Below are 16,314 nucleotides of genomic sequence, written 5' to 3' on the forward strand. Positions count from 1 at the left end.
TAATGAGGGTTGGGCGTGGTTGCTCGCACACGTAATCCCAGCACTCTGGGAGGCTGAGGAGGGTGGCTCACTTGAGCCCAAGAGTTTAAGACCAGCCTGGGTAACACAGCAAAACCTCCGTCTCGAATAAAAATACAAAAATTAGCTGAGTGTGGCAGCACATGCCTGTAATCCCAGCTACTCAGGAGGCTGAAGCACAAGAATTGCTTGAACCTGGGCAGTGAAGATTGCAGGGAGCCAGGATCATGCCACTGCACACCAGCCTGGGCAACAGAGCAAGACTCTGTCTCAAAAAAAAAAAAAAAATTGCGATGAATATTTTTGTATGTATCTTTGTATGAGTTACTTCAGCACTGTCAAATAAAAAATTACAAATGTTTTTATGGTTTATAATAAGTAAAATCTACCTAATTTCCAAAGCAGTCATGTAAGTATGGGCAGTGTGTATGCATATCTGCTTGACTGTACTCTTTACACTGAGGGCTTCCAGTTTTAAAAAACTTCACTAACCATGAAATAAAAGAGAGCAGCCAGGCACAGTGGCTCACGCCTGTAATCCCAGCACTTTGGGAAGCTGAGGTGGGAGGATCACAAGGTCCAGAGATCGAGACCATCCTGGCCAACATGGTAAAACCCCATCTGTACTCAAAATACAAAAATTAGCTGGCCATGGTGGTGCATGCCTGTAGTCCCAGCTACTCGGGAGGCTGGGGCAGGAGAATCACTTGAACCCTGGAGGTGGAGGTTGCAGTGAGCTGAGATCACGCCACTGCACTCCAGTCTGGTGACAGAGCAAGACTCTGTCTCAAAAAAAAAAAAAAAAAAGAGGGCAATAAGGAGGGTATAATTCCCCCACATGTTAAAGTAGACTATCAAGCCATCTAGGAGAACTGAGTGAAAAGGGTAAGAATGGAAGCATGACTCTAAGTATACTTTTTTTTTTAAAGAGACAGGGTCTTACTCTGTCATCCTGGCTGGAGTGCAGTGGCCAAGTCGTAGCTCACTGCAGCACCAAACTCCTGGGCTCAAGTACCATAATAGGCACTAAGCACTTAAAAAAAAAAAAATCAAAAAGCCTCCTTGCTCTAAGCCTCCACTTAATCATTTTAGATATTCGAGGTCTTTGCCTCTAGCATGACTCTATTTCTAGAAATTTAAGCACCCACAGAGCAAACCTATGTCAATTCTAGAGAGTTCTAACTCAAAACGGTTCTTAATTGATGCTACTGGATGACATTAAACATAAAATAAGCCAATATAGAACAGCAGGGAAGATACGATCAATGCTGTAAAAACCAAAAGTGTAGCTAGATAGCAAACATGCTCATTATAATCACCTCTTGATCTAGTAAAAAAATCCCTAAAATACTTATAAGTAAATATCATACTTTCTATAAATTTCAACCTGGACTGCTCAGGCCTGTAATCCCAGCACTTTGGGAGGCCGAGGCGGGCAGATCACCCGAGGTCAGGTGTTTGAGACCAGCCTGACCAACACAGATAAATCCCCTTTCCGCTAAAATTAGTCAGGCGTGGTGGCGCATGCCTGTGATCCCAGCTATTCATGAGGCTGAGGCAGGAGAATCACTTGAACCCGAGAGATGAAAATTATAGTGAGCCGAGATCGTGTCATTGCACTCCAGCCTGGGCAACAAGAGAGAAACTCTGTCTCAAAATAAATAAATAAATAAATTTCAACCTGAGAGAGCTAAACTTTTAGGGAAAATAAAGTTTATAAAACCCACTGGTGCCAGATCAATCTACCAAGCCTGCCTGGGCTGACCAATTTCTGGTCTACAAATCAAAACTTTGAAGGAAAACTTGAAGTATCAAAAGAAGCATTTAAGCTGGTTGTGGTGGCTCATATCTATAATTCTAGCACTTTGGGAGGCTGAGGCGGGCAGATTGCTTGAGCTTAGCAGTTTGAGACCAGCCTGGGCAACATGGTAAAACCCCATCTCTACAAATACCAAAATAATCAGCCAGGTGTGGCACATGCCTGTAGTCTCAGGTACTCAGGAGGCTGAGATGAGAGAATTGCTTGAGCTCAGGAGGTTGAGGCTGCAGTGAGCAGAGATCGCACCAGTGCACTACAGCATGGGCAACAGAGCAAGACCCTCTCTCCCTCCCACCCTCCACCCTCCGAAAAAGCAGCATTTAGAACCTATCTGGGAGACCTCTAGAGTTGATACTGAAGAAAGTACTGAATACTAACTAATAAAAGATCTCTTGGAAAACAAAATAGTCCTGCTCACAATGGCATTCAAGGGCTCAACCACTGAGTAACACGTGTCAGCTCTAAACTAGGACTTCAGCTGATTTTACAAAACGAGATTTGGGTTGAAAAGGGTAAGTAAAGAGAGAATGAACACTGCACTTTGAACACAAAGTAAATCTGTTGTTGTGCTTTTCATGTAGTAGGTTCCTGTGTCTTATCACTGGGATAAGATAGAATAAAACACAGTTTTGTTCTTACATTGTGATTCTGAAGGACAGTTCTAAATTCTTACTTTAAAACATACCATGTCAGGCGCTGTGGCTCATGCCTGTAATCCCAGCACTTTGGGAGGCCAAGGCAGGTGGATCACCTGAGATCAGGAGTTCAAGACCAGCCTGGCCAACACAGCAAAACCGTGTCTCTACTAAAAATTCAGTCTCTACTAAAATTCAGTCCACTGAATATGGATTGTAAACAAAAACTGGCCAGGTGTGGTGGTGCATGCCTGTAATCCCCAGCTACTTGGGAGGGTGAGGCAGAAGTGCTTGAACCAAGGAGGCAGAGGTTGCAATGAGCTGAGATCATACCACTGCACTCCAGTCTGGGTGACAGAGCAAGACTCTGTCTCAAAAAAAAAAAAAAAAAAACCATTCTACACCCTTTCCACCTAAATCCTCAGGGAACTGCCAATCTATACAGTATGCTTGTGGCATAATTCTTCATTTAAAGTGTCCCCCTCCCCATTCTGAGCGTCACTTCCCAATGTCAGACAATCTTACCTAAAACAAGAACAAGTCATCTAATTTTATGCTTGTAAAACAATGATTCTTAATTTACCTTTCCACAGAGAGAAATCTCCTGGTAAATTCTTTTGGAAAAGAACCCACATTCTATGGGGTGACATTTATAATCATTCAAAATTAAACAAATCTAGGCTTCTTTAAAAACAACATTCCTAAAAGTCATGGAGAAAAACCGCTATAAAAAACAATATTTGGACAACTTGGCTAAACTGAATATGGACTGTGGATTAGACAAAGTATTTTATCAATGTTAAATTTCCTAATTTTAATCACTGTGCTGTTAAAATGCCTTTGCTCTTAGAAAATACACACTGAAGTATTTAGAGGCAAAAGGGTAATGACGTTCACAACTTACTTTCAAATGACTCAGAAAAAAAGTATGTATAAATAAAAAGTGAATATTAAAGCAACTAGAACAAAATATTGGATAAACGGTACACAGTATTCATGGAACTTTTCCAAACATCTGAAATCATAAAAATACAAAGTTTAAAAAATAATCTAGTCACAAGAATCCATCCTTTCAGTGTAGACTTACCTGTCTCTCACTCACTCGAAGAGGGCCAAACACAATACACTGGATGAGCTTAGCCACCAACATCAAAACACAGCAAGCAGTATTTACTAGAACCTGTACACAAATCAGAGAAAGGAAGTTTATTTCCTCCTGCTGAAAAATAAAAGCAGCTCTAAAAATCTCATATTAAGAATTCAGCCACCATTTCCAGTGACAAGTGAGTCTTTCTGGTTCTCTCCCAATGCAAGATAAGTAATAACTGAAAGCACACACTGTTCTGGGCAGTGGGTGTAGGGATGACGACTGGGAAGAGAGGCACCAGCTCACCAGCTAAGTCACAGTACTTGTACCAATATATACCCTCCGGCAGGCCACCTCATGCTTCAGCCTTAACTGAATTGTGTGCACACTTTGTACTATATGTGCAAAACTATATGAAACTTGTAAACTACAGGTCCTTCCCAAGTACCTCATTTCTGACATTATTTTGGTAGCCTTCAAGAAAACTATTCTAGAAATTGAAGTTATCATGAATAGTAAAATCCAGCACCCAGACATTCTGCCCTGCCAAACAAATAGGAGGCAGGGGTATGAGTGTGGATGATTACAAAAAAAGTCTCATTATAAGGAACTAATAACCAAAATATATATGTAGAGAGAATATTTTAATATTTAGTGCAATGGAAAAGTCTTTCAACCAAAAGATAAATGCTCTCCATGCTTGGTGTCGGCTTTGAAGTAAAGGTTCTGTGGCATTGCAATGAGGTGGAATCAGGAAAACAGAAGAAAAACAAAAATTGGTGAGAGGGGCTAAGAGATGAAAGGCAACCTGGGAATACCAATGTAAAACCAAGGCCTTCTTCAACAGTCTATTAGAAAACTTAAAAAAAAAAAAAAAACCCTAAGTGATGAATATCCTTACACCTACACAACAAATCTTAATGCTTACAAAATGGAAGAGTTGGCTGTCCCCAACCAAGAGATTAGTGTGGGGTATCACATTACTCTGAATAACCCCAAAAAGCCAAAAGGACCTTGATAAAGACAGTAAAGACGACTTGTTGAGAGCAATTGAAAAGGAACTCCAATCAGTAAAGTTGCTTCTGCCTTTGATTCACTACATTTACCGTATTACCTGTGCCAAGTCACTCTTCCCTCTACTTATAAAAGCAAGTGATAATTTTAACTAAGAAAGGGGATAGAGGAGAGTAATTTAAGAAAGCAAGATCCCTGAGATCTCCTCAGGGTCTGTTTAGTACCTCACACCATCCCTCCTTTGGGAGAACACTTAAAGGCAGCCCTGATTCATTACAAATGATTACATTAAGTTTAGTTCTATTCTGTCTGTCTGATGGGCCAAGGAAGTATGTAATATATTTTTAAAGGATTAAAACAAAAATAGTTCTGCTGAAAAAATAAACTGTTTTGGTACTTAAATCCTTCAAACAACCAGGAGCAAAAGCCCAAACTAGTTCCCCCAAATATCCTAATTTGTGCAACAGGCCTATTCAAAAACGGTCCAGATTGCTACCAGGAGCCTGGTCAGCTCACACTTGTAATCCTGGCACTTTAGGAGACCAAGGTGGGAGGACTGCTTGAGACCAGGAGTTTGAGACCAGCCTGGGCAACACAGCAAAACTCTGTCCCTACTGAAAAATATATAAAATTTTTTAAAAAGAAAAAACAATTCAGGTAACTTAAAATGTTCATTTTTAAGGTGATAAAATAGATGCTAAAAAGACTCACCTTTGCTGTGATCTAAACAGTCAATCTCAGCCACCTTAACTAAGAGAAATGTCATAGGACAAAACCACAACCCTTCACGTCACATCCCCAGCCAAACATGCCCCAACTTAATTACAACACAATTGCTTAAAAGAATTCTTCCTATTTTTACATGTAGGCATATGAATTTTAAAAACGAATGCAACACATTTAGCACTTGTTCAAGGCATGTGGGAAATCAGAAAAATGAGAGAGCTCTGAGCCCTAAACTCAAAGAGCTTTTAGAACCTACAAGAGATAGAACATAGTAAGCAATTTAACAGAAGGCCAAGCAGGTTACTAGGAGAGTAATGATGGAGGAAAAAAAAACAAATATAGGGTCGCTTAAACATTTCTCTCTTCCAGATAGCACTCTCATACACATCTTTTTTTTTTTTAATTGCATTTTAGGTTTTCGGGTACATGTGAAGAACATGCAAGATTGTTGCATAGGTACACATGTGGCAGTGTGATTTGCTGCCTTCCTCCCCTTCACCTATATCTGGCATCTCTCCCCATGCTATCTCTCCCCAACTCCCCACCCCTCACTGTCCCTCCCCTATTTTCCCCCAACAGACCCCAGTGTGTAGTGCTCCCCTCCCTGTGTCCATGTGTTCTCATTGTTCAACACCCGCCTATGAGCGAGAACATGCGGTGTTTGATTTTGTGTTCTTGTCTCACACACCTTAAGTTATCAAACGAAAAATAAAGTATTATTCATTATTTCTCAAACTTTTTAAAATAAAGGTCTGTTTTTTGGTTTTTCTTTTTTCTGACAGCCTCACTCTGTTGCCTAAACTGGAGTACAATGGCTCAATCTCTGATGACTGCAACCTCCCCGCCTTCCAGGTTCAAGCTATTCTCCTGTCTCAGCTTTCCAAGTAGCTGGGATTACAGGTGTGAGCTACCCCACTAATTTTTGTATTTTTGTGTAGACACAAAGTTTCACCATGCTGCCAGGGCTGGTCTTGAACTCCTGGGCTCAAGTGATCCGTCCACCTCAGCCTCCCAAAGTACTGGGATTACAGGCGTGAGCCACTGCACCCAGCCTAAATAAAAGTCTCTGAGTTCAAAATAAAGTATAAAAAATATATATCTTTAATTTATCAAAGAAAAGGTAAAAGTCTCTCATAATCCCATCATCCACAGACAACCACTTCCTATTTTAATTTAAATGAAGATCTGAAAGTTAGCATGGCTAAGCAGGAAAAAAAAAAAAAAGGCTTGAGAAAGTATACTGATACTAAAAAGAGAAATTATGTAAAAAGGAGATAAGCTGTTGTGAACACTGTAGCCAAAGCTACAAAGGATTAAAAGCAACTAAAAATTATTTTAAGATTATAAACAAAGATTTTTTAAAACACCTTAATAATTATTAATAACTATTCTATGTCTATTTAAGGAAAAATGCCTTAATTATAATTATTATATGTTAATTACAAATACGGACCAGGCACAGTGGTTTGAATCTTTAATCCCAGCACTTTGGGAGGCCGAGGTGGGGAGAACTGCTTGAACTCAGGAATTCAAGACCAGCCTGGGCAACAGAGTGAAACCCCATCTCTACAAAAGATACAAAACAGACTGGTGGGGTGGTGTGCACCTGTAGTCTCAGCTACTGAGGAGGCTGAGGTGGGAGGATCTCTTGCGCCCAGGAGGTCAAGGCTATAGTGAACTGTGACTGCACCACTGCACTGCTCCAGCCTGGGAAACAGAGTGAGACCTTGTCTCAAATAAATAAATAAATAAATAAATAATACTGTGTCATACCTAAAACTTCCCAACTTCAGTTAACAAAAGCTTGAAAAATTGTAAACACAACTGAGCATCCCTAATGCAAAAATCCAAAATCTGAAATGCTCCAAAGTCCAAAAGTTTTTGAGCACCAACATGGTGCCACAAGTGGAAAATTCCACACTTGACCTCATGTGATGAATCGCAGTCAAAATGCAGGCTTACAACAGTTTACCCAGTGTTTCTAAGGGAAAAATGAACTTCCTTCAGGCTATGTATATGAAGTATATAAGAAACATAGAGAAATTTCATGTTTACATTTGGGTCCCATCCCCAAAATATCTCATTATGTATATGCAAATATTCCAAAATCTCATTATGCATATGAAAAATTCTAAATCCAAAACTTCTGGTCCCAAGCATTTTGGATAAAGGATACCCAATCTGTACTGAAAGAAATATAACTGGAGCATTCCTCATTTAAAAGCAAATCCCACCAGCTCACATCGATAATCCCAGCATTTTGGAAGGCCGGCGTGGGTGGATTGCTTGAGTCCAGGAGTTCAAGACCAGACTGGGCATCATGGCAAAACCCTGTCTCTAATAAAAACACAAAAAAAGCAGCCGGGTGTGGTGGTGTGTGCCTGTAGTCCCAGCTACTTGGGAGGCTAAGGTGGGAGAATCACCCTAACCCAGGGAGGTCAAGGCTGCAGTGAGCCAAAACTGCAGCACTGCACTCCAGCCTGGGCAACTGGAGTGAGACTCTGTTTAAAAAAAAAAAAAAATCTGCTTAAAAAAGTAAAGTAAAATAAAGCAAATCCCTGGGTCAGGCACAGTGGAACATGCCTGTTATCCCTGCACTTTGGGAGGCCATGGCAAAAGGATTCTTTGATGCAAGGAGTTCAAGACCAGCCTGGGTAACATAATGAGACCCGTCTCAAATAAATAAATAAATAAAAGCAAATCCCAAAGTACTAACTTCATTTTATCTGTTCTATACAGCTAACTAACTTTTCCTAGCAGGCAGAATCCAAAAAATATAAGGTGTTCACTGAGGAATTTTTTATAATAGCAGAAAAATGGAAAGCAAATGTCCATTAGGAAGACTTAGTTGAATAAACTGTAAAACTTCTGTTTAGTGGAATGCAAATGAAGCCCATAAAACAACGTGGCCTAGCAGCTCTGTATTTACCAGCATTATACAGAGCCTTCAAGATAACTTATTCACTGAAAAAAAGGCCAGGTGCAGAAATGTGATTACTTGCTATGCCACGCTGTGTAAAAAAGAAAGAATATGTGCACGTACATGTTTGTATAATACGTAGGTGTGAACTGCCAAGGACTTGACCAATCTGGGTATTTCTCAGTCTCCTGCTTAATACCACTACTTACTACAAGAATTTGATAATTGTCATTTCTGGAAGAGGGAAACAGATAACAGGGGGAGAGAAAGAGATCTACTTTTCACTGCATATCACTTCTGTACCTCTTACTTTTTTTTTGTTTTTTTAGACGGAGTCTCACTCTGTCACCCAGGCTGGAGTGCAGTGGTGTGATCTCAGTTCACTGCAACCTCCAACTCCCAGGTTCAAGAGATTCTCCTGCCTCAGGCTCCCAAGTAACTGGGATTACAGGCATGAGCGACCATGCCCAGCTAATTTTTGTATTTTTAGTAGACAAGTTTCACTATGTTGGCCAGGCTGGTCTCAAACTCCTGACCTCAGGTGACCCTCCCACCTCAGCTTCCCAAAGTGCTACAATTATAGGCATGAGCCACCATGCCAGGACTGTACCCCTTAACTTTTATACCCTGAGCATGCATTATCTATTTTTAATTTTTTTTTTTTAAAGTTTAGAATCTACTAAACTAATCTGACTAGTTCTGAAATTCCACATTATTTTTCTCACCATATGATGACAAACTGATTAGTAACAAACAAAAACAAGTTCACCTGTTATAGTACAATATTTCAACTATGGCTGGGCGTGGTGGCTCATGTCTATAATCTCAGCACTTTGGGAGGCCAAGGCAGGTGGGTCACCTGAGGTCAGGAGTTCAACGTGATGAAACCCCATCTCTACTAAAAATACAAAAAATTAGCCAGGTGTGGTGGCACACACCCATAATCCCAGCTACTTGGGAGGTTGAGGCAAGAGAATCGCTTGAACCCAGGAGGTGGAGGTTGCGGTGAGCCAAGATCGCACCACTGAACTCCAATTTGGGCAACAGAGCAAGACTCTGTCTCAGGAAAAAAAAAAAAATTCAACCGTATTTCAGAATGTTTCTTATAGCTACAGTGCTGTCAAAACTTCAAATCATTTTTAAAAACTCACCAAATGCCTTTTTTTCCCAGTCTATACAAAATAAAAACAAGTTTTACTTGTCCCTGGACAGAATGTAGCAGGTCAGACAGTAATGATCCCAGCAACCTTGACTTACGCAACCTCAAAGTTAATTCCCTTCACTCCAAGGCCTGGCAGGAAAATGTCCCTTCCAGAATGGTTCTACTCTTCCACTGGAGAAAACAGAAACTAAATTATAAAATAGTTAGGCCTGCCTGAGAGGAAAAGAGAGGAAGGTGCATTTATCACCATGTAACCCTACAGGTGTTTTTGACCCTGTAAAATGCTGGCCACCGATGGAGACTTATTTATGAGCTTGCAAAGACATGGGATTAAACTACCAGGAACTGTTTCCAAGACATAGTCAATCTGGATATTTACCAGATTCCTGCCTAGGCCAGCACCACTCCCCTGTGCCCTCCACCATTTGGTAGTTCCCTCCCTTTAAGAACAATCCACATGTTGTCACCTCTCTGCAGGCTCCCAGACACAAACACATAATACAAACATGCACACACTCCCCCTTATCACACAGATGACAACTGTGTTCCTCCTTTAACAATACTAGGGAAATAGATGAGAGTTCTCATGCAAAACACACCTAGGACTAGGGTGATCAAATAGCAGTCACCTTCTCCCTCACCTGGAAGGTGTTCCTTTTATTTTTAATTTATCTAGGCTCCTATCCAATTATTTATGAGTTTAGTCTTTTTTCCTTCAGCTGCCCCAACATTTCTGGAGCTAACACTTTTCTCTCATATACCTTGAAATCGTTAACTCATAAAGACTCAAACCTAGGAAGTCACCTGCAGCTCTTCAGTTTTGTTTTTTGTTTAAGACAGGGTCTCACTCTGGCTCAAACTGAAGTGCAGTGGCACAATCACAGCTCACTCTAACCTTGAGCCTCTGGGCTCAAATGATCCTCCTGCCTCAGCCTCTCAAATAGCTAGGATGACAGCATAGGCCACTATGCTCAATTTGCATAATTCAGTCAGAACCTTGACAGTAGTTTCATATTTCTATTTCTCCATTTGCATGTCTTGCTCTTAGAATTTTAGCAGCAGGTATTTTATATTTTTTTAAGGGTTGTAAAACAAATTAAGTAAATAAGGAAGTTGCAGAGCCTAAAATATTCACCATCTGAGAGCACTTTAAGAGAAAAATTGGCTCACTCCTATTTTAAAGAGCCTATTTTCACATGATTATGGTGGTGGCTAATTTTTTATTTTTATTTTTTGTAGAGATAGGGGGTCTCCCTATGTTGCCCAGGCTCCTAAGCAGCTCCTTGGCCTCAGGCAATCCTCCTACCTCCTGCCTCTGCCTCAGCCTCCCCCTCCCAAACTGCTGAGATTACTGGTGTGAGCCACTGAACCCAGCCTTAAGTTTATAATAATGTAAAAACAGTTTCTTTAAAATAGGAGTCAGCCAGTTTTTCTCTAAAGGGCTCTCAGATAGTTAATATTTTAGGCTCTGCAACTTCCTTAATTTATTTAACTTGTTTTACAACCCTTTAAAAATATAAAAACCATTCTTAACTGTTAAGACAAAAATAGGCCTAGCCAAATAGGCTGCAAGTTTGCCAATCCCTGTTCTAAATAGTCAATTCACTTTTATCCACTTTTGTTTGTGGTTATTTTTCCCCTTGAGAGTTCTATTTAAATAATATTATTTGCATAATTAATTCAGAATCTTGACACTAGTTTCGTATTTCTATTTCTCCATTTACGGTCTTGCTCTTAGAATTTTAGAAGATATTTAAGAAAGCAGAAAAGGGAAATAATAAAAGTAATGAGTAAGAATAAAAAAATAAAAAAGCCAAAACACCTGAACAAACCAAAACCATGCTAGAATGAACCAAAAGAGGCACCTTAATGGAAGGGTTATATGAGCAATGTAAAATAGCCTAGAAATGAATAACAAAATAAAAATCCATCTCGAATGAAACTTTAGGATCGAAGTTCTAGAAAGACATGGGGAAACAAATGAACAGGTCAAACCCACACATTTGTTAGAGTAAAAACCCTAAAGCCCCCCAATACTAAATCCATTCTCAATGTCATGCCTGAGGGCCCACCTGGAGAGGCCTCCTTGGAAGTTTTAGGTCACTAGATCTCCCATCCTCTTCCCAATTTATATAAATTTATCTTCCACACTGCTCAGACTATCTTCTAAAAAACAAAAATCATGACAGCACAGCCACTCTTCCATGCCTCACTCCCACTTAAACCTCATCAATGGCTTCTCACACTCCACAAAATACTGTCCACACCTGGTAGAGAAAGCAAGGTCAAGGTTACATGACCCCATACCCTAGCCTCTTCCTAGATCAGTTTTTCGACCACTAGTGATCCCTCCAATCACCCAGGGCATTCACTAAAATGAAGATTCCAAGGCTCCACCCTTCTCTCTGAAATGGATCCTCAGGGAAACTATACTTTACAAGTACCCCCATGACAACACACCAGGCTGCCAGAGATCCACACTTTAAGAAAGAAACCTTCAAAGGGGTTGCTCACCTCCTCCCCTCACAGCAGAGCCCCCTGCACCACCTCCCTCATCCCAGGTATCCTCTTCACCTTCTCAACTTCCCTCTTAAATCAGAAGATTCAAGAGATTTTTAATATAACAGCCCAGCTTCTGGACTGCTCTGGCTGTGCCCAGCACTGTCCTCCCCATGCCAGACTGAGCTCCACTTGCTGGTTTCTCTATCTGGAATACCCACTGCTGCTGATTGAGACCCTTCCCACCTTCCAGGCTGATTCAAACACCACCTTCCATGAACCCTTCCTTAGGCACAATTCCTTTCTTTTTCCTCCAAACTCCACTTCATTTTGTTTACCTATTAGCACTTATCAAATTTGGCCGTATTACTGAGGGTAGGGAAAAGTGTTTCTTGTTCACAGATATGTCCTCCAGAGTGCCCAAAATAACACCTTCGAAAGGTTTTAAATTGAGTTAGTTCATCAAAACCTCCTGTGATGCTATCAGACCGATATTATTCTAAACTGGGCTCTACAAATATAAGTTTTTAGGAATTCCAATATGTTCAACAATATCTAGCAGCACTTGCACTGGCAGAAGGATCAGTCTGTTTTGTCTTGGTTGGCCTTGGCAGGCAGTGTTTATGAAAAAGTTGAATCTGAATTCAGTAGAACTGGGGGAGGGCACAAGGAGGATCCAGTTGATAAAGACACCAACACATACAGTATTCACTCAACAATCTTATCTGTCCCACCACTGGGGAAGGCTTTTGAGATTGTCACTTCTACTCAGCTGCTAAAGCAGAAACTACGCACACACTAAGTGATGAGATAAACTCACAGTGAGCACAAGGAGGATCTGAAAAACCAAGGCAGGCCAAAATAAACACGTGGAGACCCCAGAGGAAAGATGGAAGGCAGCACAGGATCAAATGAGAAATGAAAATATCATCAGCAGACAGCAAAAAGTGATAAATCTGTCTGAGGTAAGACCTCTACTGAAAATGCTGGAAGAAAAGGAAATTTCCTAAAAAGTAAACATCATCACAGAAAAATCAACAGCCTTTACGTAATGTTTTCTGAAGAGGTATTAACCTTAGAATCTGAGCATGGCTTTTATCAAAAGAAAGTCTTGGAAGGGGGGGAACCATTAAACAATATCAGTGTTGTTATATAAATAAAATAAGGGTTCCTTCTCAAAGGCTTATTTATATCTTAGACTTAAAAAAATGTCAGAGACTACATTATAATCTTAACATTTGGCAAAAATACTCTACACATCACTGTAAGTTGTTTACCTGCTAACTCAAATGCAAAAACAGATTTGAAATTAAGCAAGAGACGTTGAGTTCTTCCTCTTCTCTCTTTTCTGGGACCATAAAGTTCAGCTTTACACAGCAGTAGAACTTCACTCTTCACTGCCTTCTACTAAACTCTCCCTCAGAAGGACCAGGAGACTTAATCCACAGCCCACAGAGTCCGTAAATCCCACTACTTTCTAATGAAGCACAGTGGGACTAATTATAACAAATGAGTTGCATATCATCCTATCAACTTGGAGTATTAATCTCTCAGTCATTTACAGTCTACTCTCAATCCCAAATGGGAACTTGCAAGGAGACAAGATCCAAGAAGCCACAGCAAATCCAAGTGAGACTTTAAATCCTGGAGTAACTTTTCTGATCACTGTGGGATTTATATAAGAAGTATTCAAGGCCAAGGTGAAAGCAAAATTCTCTCGCCAAAATACCGTTGATCTTCTCAGCCTGAAATTATGTTCTAAGGAACAAAACCAGCATGTGTGCCTTATCAATGCTGCTTATCTCGCAGGAGCAGACAACCTGGCAACTTTGTGTTACAATAGATCCTCAAATAAGAAACATTCAGTTAAAATGATGGGCTGCCTCTTGACACTGCGAATGTTTTGCTGCGTTCAGACATCAAAGGAAAACTGTCATGAATCATCAGGTAAAGGCAGCAGAAAAGGAAGCACAGTTGGTCTCGTTTTTGTTTCATTAAACAGCTCCCAAAGGGGACAGTCGAATACGAAGTGGCAAAAAAGTTGTGAGAGACGGTCTCTCACTAAAGGTAATGTCGAAACACACGCGAGTGCCGAAAATTCCCGCATACACAACGTCTGAATCCTCCTCTCTGCCTTCTCTTTGTCGAAAGGAAACCCGCTAACAGCAATGCCATGCTTGACCAAGTGAGAAAGGCTTTCAACTTCACTCCACTTCGGACAACCCTCGGGGTAACGCACTCCCAGATCCCGACCTCCCCTTGAACCTACCCTTTGAAATCTTCTAGTTTCTCCCCAGGGTTCCTCAGAAAACCCGGCCCCTTCCTCCCCACTGCCGTTTAACCCCTTCCCCTGCCCCGGGCCCGGCCAGTGCCCCAGCGCAGACCCTCACCCGCTGCCTCCCCAACCCCCTTCCCGGAGCCCCCAACCCTGCCCTGCCCCTCCGGGCCTCCTCTTCGCAACCCTACGCGTCGTTCCTCCCGCCCGCGGTCCCCCCGCCCCGCCCAGCACCTCACCCCTCTCCCTTGTCTACGCTCCCGCCGGCAAGGCCGCGCCCCCCAGGCGTTCGCCCTAGGGGGTCCCTGGCGGAGGGGCCCCTAGGCCCACCCACTACGCCCCCCGCAGATAAAGGGTGACGCGGCGGACTCCCACCCCCGCGCCTGCCCCGCGGGCCGGGCCGCCTCGCTCACCCACACGAAGAGGCTGTCCGAAAGCAGGTACTGGGCCACGTCGCGGGCCCGGGGTCCCCCGGCGCTTGGCCGGGCGGGCACCGGCTGCTCGGGCTGCAGCGAGGCCGGCTCGCTGGGGCCGGCCTCGGGCTGGCTGAGAGCACGGTACGCGCTGACGATGGTTCCCAGCAAGGCCAGGCCGCTGAGGCCCGTGTAGGTGCGGAGGCTGGGCCAGGGGAAGCGCTCGAGGAAGAGCAGCGGCATGGCGGCAGCGGCGGCCTCCGGCCCCCACGCCTCCCCGCGCTGCGGCCGGGCCCCTGCGGCGGCCTCGCGAACAGCGCCCACGGGCTCTGGCGTCGCTGCCGCAGCCGCAGCCGCCGCCGCTGCCGCCGCGCCGGGCCGGGCCGGGTAGCTTCTGGCTGCTGGCGCCGCTCCGCCCCGCGCCACTCCCGCTGCTGCCCCTGCCGGCGCGGAAGAGCCTCGGCGGGCTCGGGGCAGGCCGCCGCCCCCAGCGAGACGCGGGCGGGACGGGCGCGGGGGCGCGGCCTTCGTCCTCCGCCCCCAGCGGTCGCGCCGCCGCCTCGTGGGCGTAGGCCTGGGCCTCAGGCCCCGGGGGCCGGCACCCAGCATGATTCACTGCCCGCACCCCGGCTCGGCTGGGCCGGCGGACGCAAAGGGCACCTGCTCCTGCCGCGGCGCAGGCGTCACTCGAGCCCGCAGGCGCTGACGGGCGGGCCGGGCCTCAGGGTGCGGGAAACCCGGCCACTAGGCCGCCGGCCACTTGCCCCCGCATTAACCCTCCAAAGCAGGTTACCCCGAGCACTCCTAGGGGCCGAGCAGCTTCCCTGGTCCCCGAAACCCCAGAAGAAAGAATATTAATCAACAGTCTTTCAAGTTTCTGTTGTTCACTAGTAACCTCCAGCGGAAACTAAAAAATGAACCTGATTTAGCAGGAAATAAAAATGTGTTCCCTCATACACCAGAAGTGAATGTCAAATGGTGCAGCTGTCTTGGAAAATAATCTATCCTTTCCTTAAACAAGAGTGACCATTTGACCCAGTAATTCCACTCTGAGAGGAAACATACCTCCACACAAAACTTGTACACAAATATTTATACTATTATAACAACCAAAAGATGGGAACAACGCTAATATCAATCAAGTGATGAGTGGATATATGCATATCTATACAATGGACTACTATTTGGCCCTAAAAATGAACTGATACTTGCTACAATATGGACGAACCTTAAACTGGTTCTAAGTCAAAGAAGACAGCCACAAAGATCCACGTGCTGTGATTTCATTGATATGAAATGCCCAGAATAGGCAAGTACATAAACAGACACAGAACTAGATTAATGGTTGTTAGGGATGGGAGGACAGGGCAGCAGGAGGTGATAAAGGGTGCAGGTTTAAGAGGCAGTGTCTGTGGCCCAGGCTGGAGTACAGTGGCACGATCATGGCTCACTGCAGCCTCCACCTCCTGGGCTCGAGAAATCTTCGTGCCTCAGTCTCTCTAGTAGCTGGGATTACAGGAATACGCCACCATACCTGGCTAATTTTTAATTTTTGGTAGAGACAGGGTCTCACCATATTGTCCAGACCAGTCTGTGGCTCCTGAGCTCAAGTGATCCTCCCAGCTTGGCCTCACAAAGTGCTAGGATTACAGGTGTGAGCTACCGGCTGGGATAGGTTTGTTTTTGAAGTGATAAAAATGTAAAATTGAGGTGATGATCACACAACTCTGAATTGAAAAATCATTG

General features: G+C 43.4%; 1 protein-coding gene across 2 annotated transcripts in view; it reads right to left on the minus strand.

Moving 5' to 3' along the window:
* The window catches only part of AMFR (autocrine motility factor receptor), a 59,185-nt gene extending 44,153 nt beyond the window's left edge, over positions 1-15,032 (minus strand). Inside the window, exons 1-2 of one of the 2 annotated variants that reach the window (XM_064383086.1) lie at positions 14,569-15,032; positions 3,560-3,652 (exon numbers count right to left, since the gene is read on the minus strand). In XM_064383086.1, the coding sequence (XP_064239156.1) occupies positions 3,560-3,652; positions 14,569-14,811 (336 nt within the window). In that variant the 5' untranslated portion in view covers positions 14,812-15,032. Of the gene's footprint in view, positions 1-3,559; positions 3,653-13,157; positions 13,462-14,568 lie in introns of those variants that run through there. The other variant, XM_064383087.1, reaches the window with a different exon arrangement.
* Between the last annotated feature and the right edge of the window lie 1,282 nt (positions 15,033-16,314).

The sequence above is a fragment of the Aotus nancymaae genome, unplaced genomic scaffold, assembly GCF_030222135.1.
Source record: "Aotus nancymaae isolate 86718 unplaced genomic scaffold, 86718_ANA_hifiasm-v0.15.2.pri h1tg000030l, whole genome shotgun sequence".
Classification (NCBI taxonomy): domain Eukaryota; kingdom Metazoa; phylum Chordata; class Mammalia; order Primates; family Aotidae; genus Aotus; species Aotus nancymaae.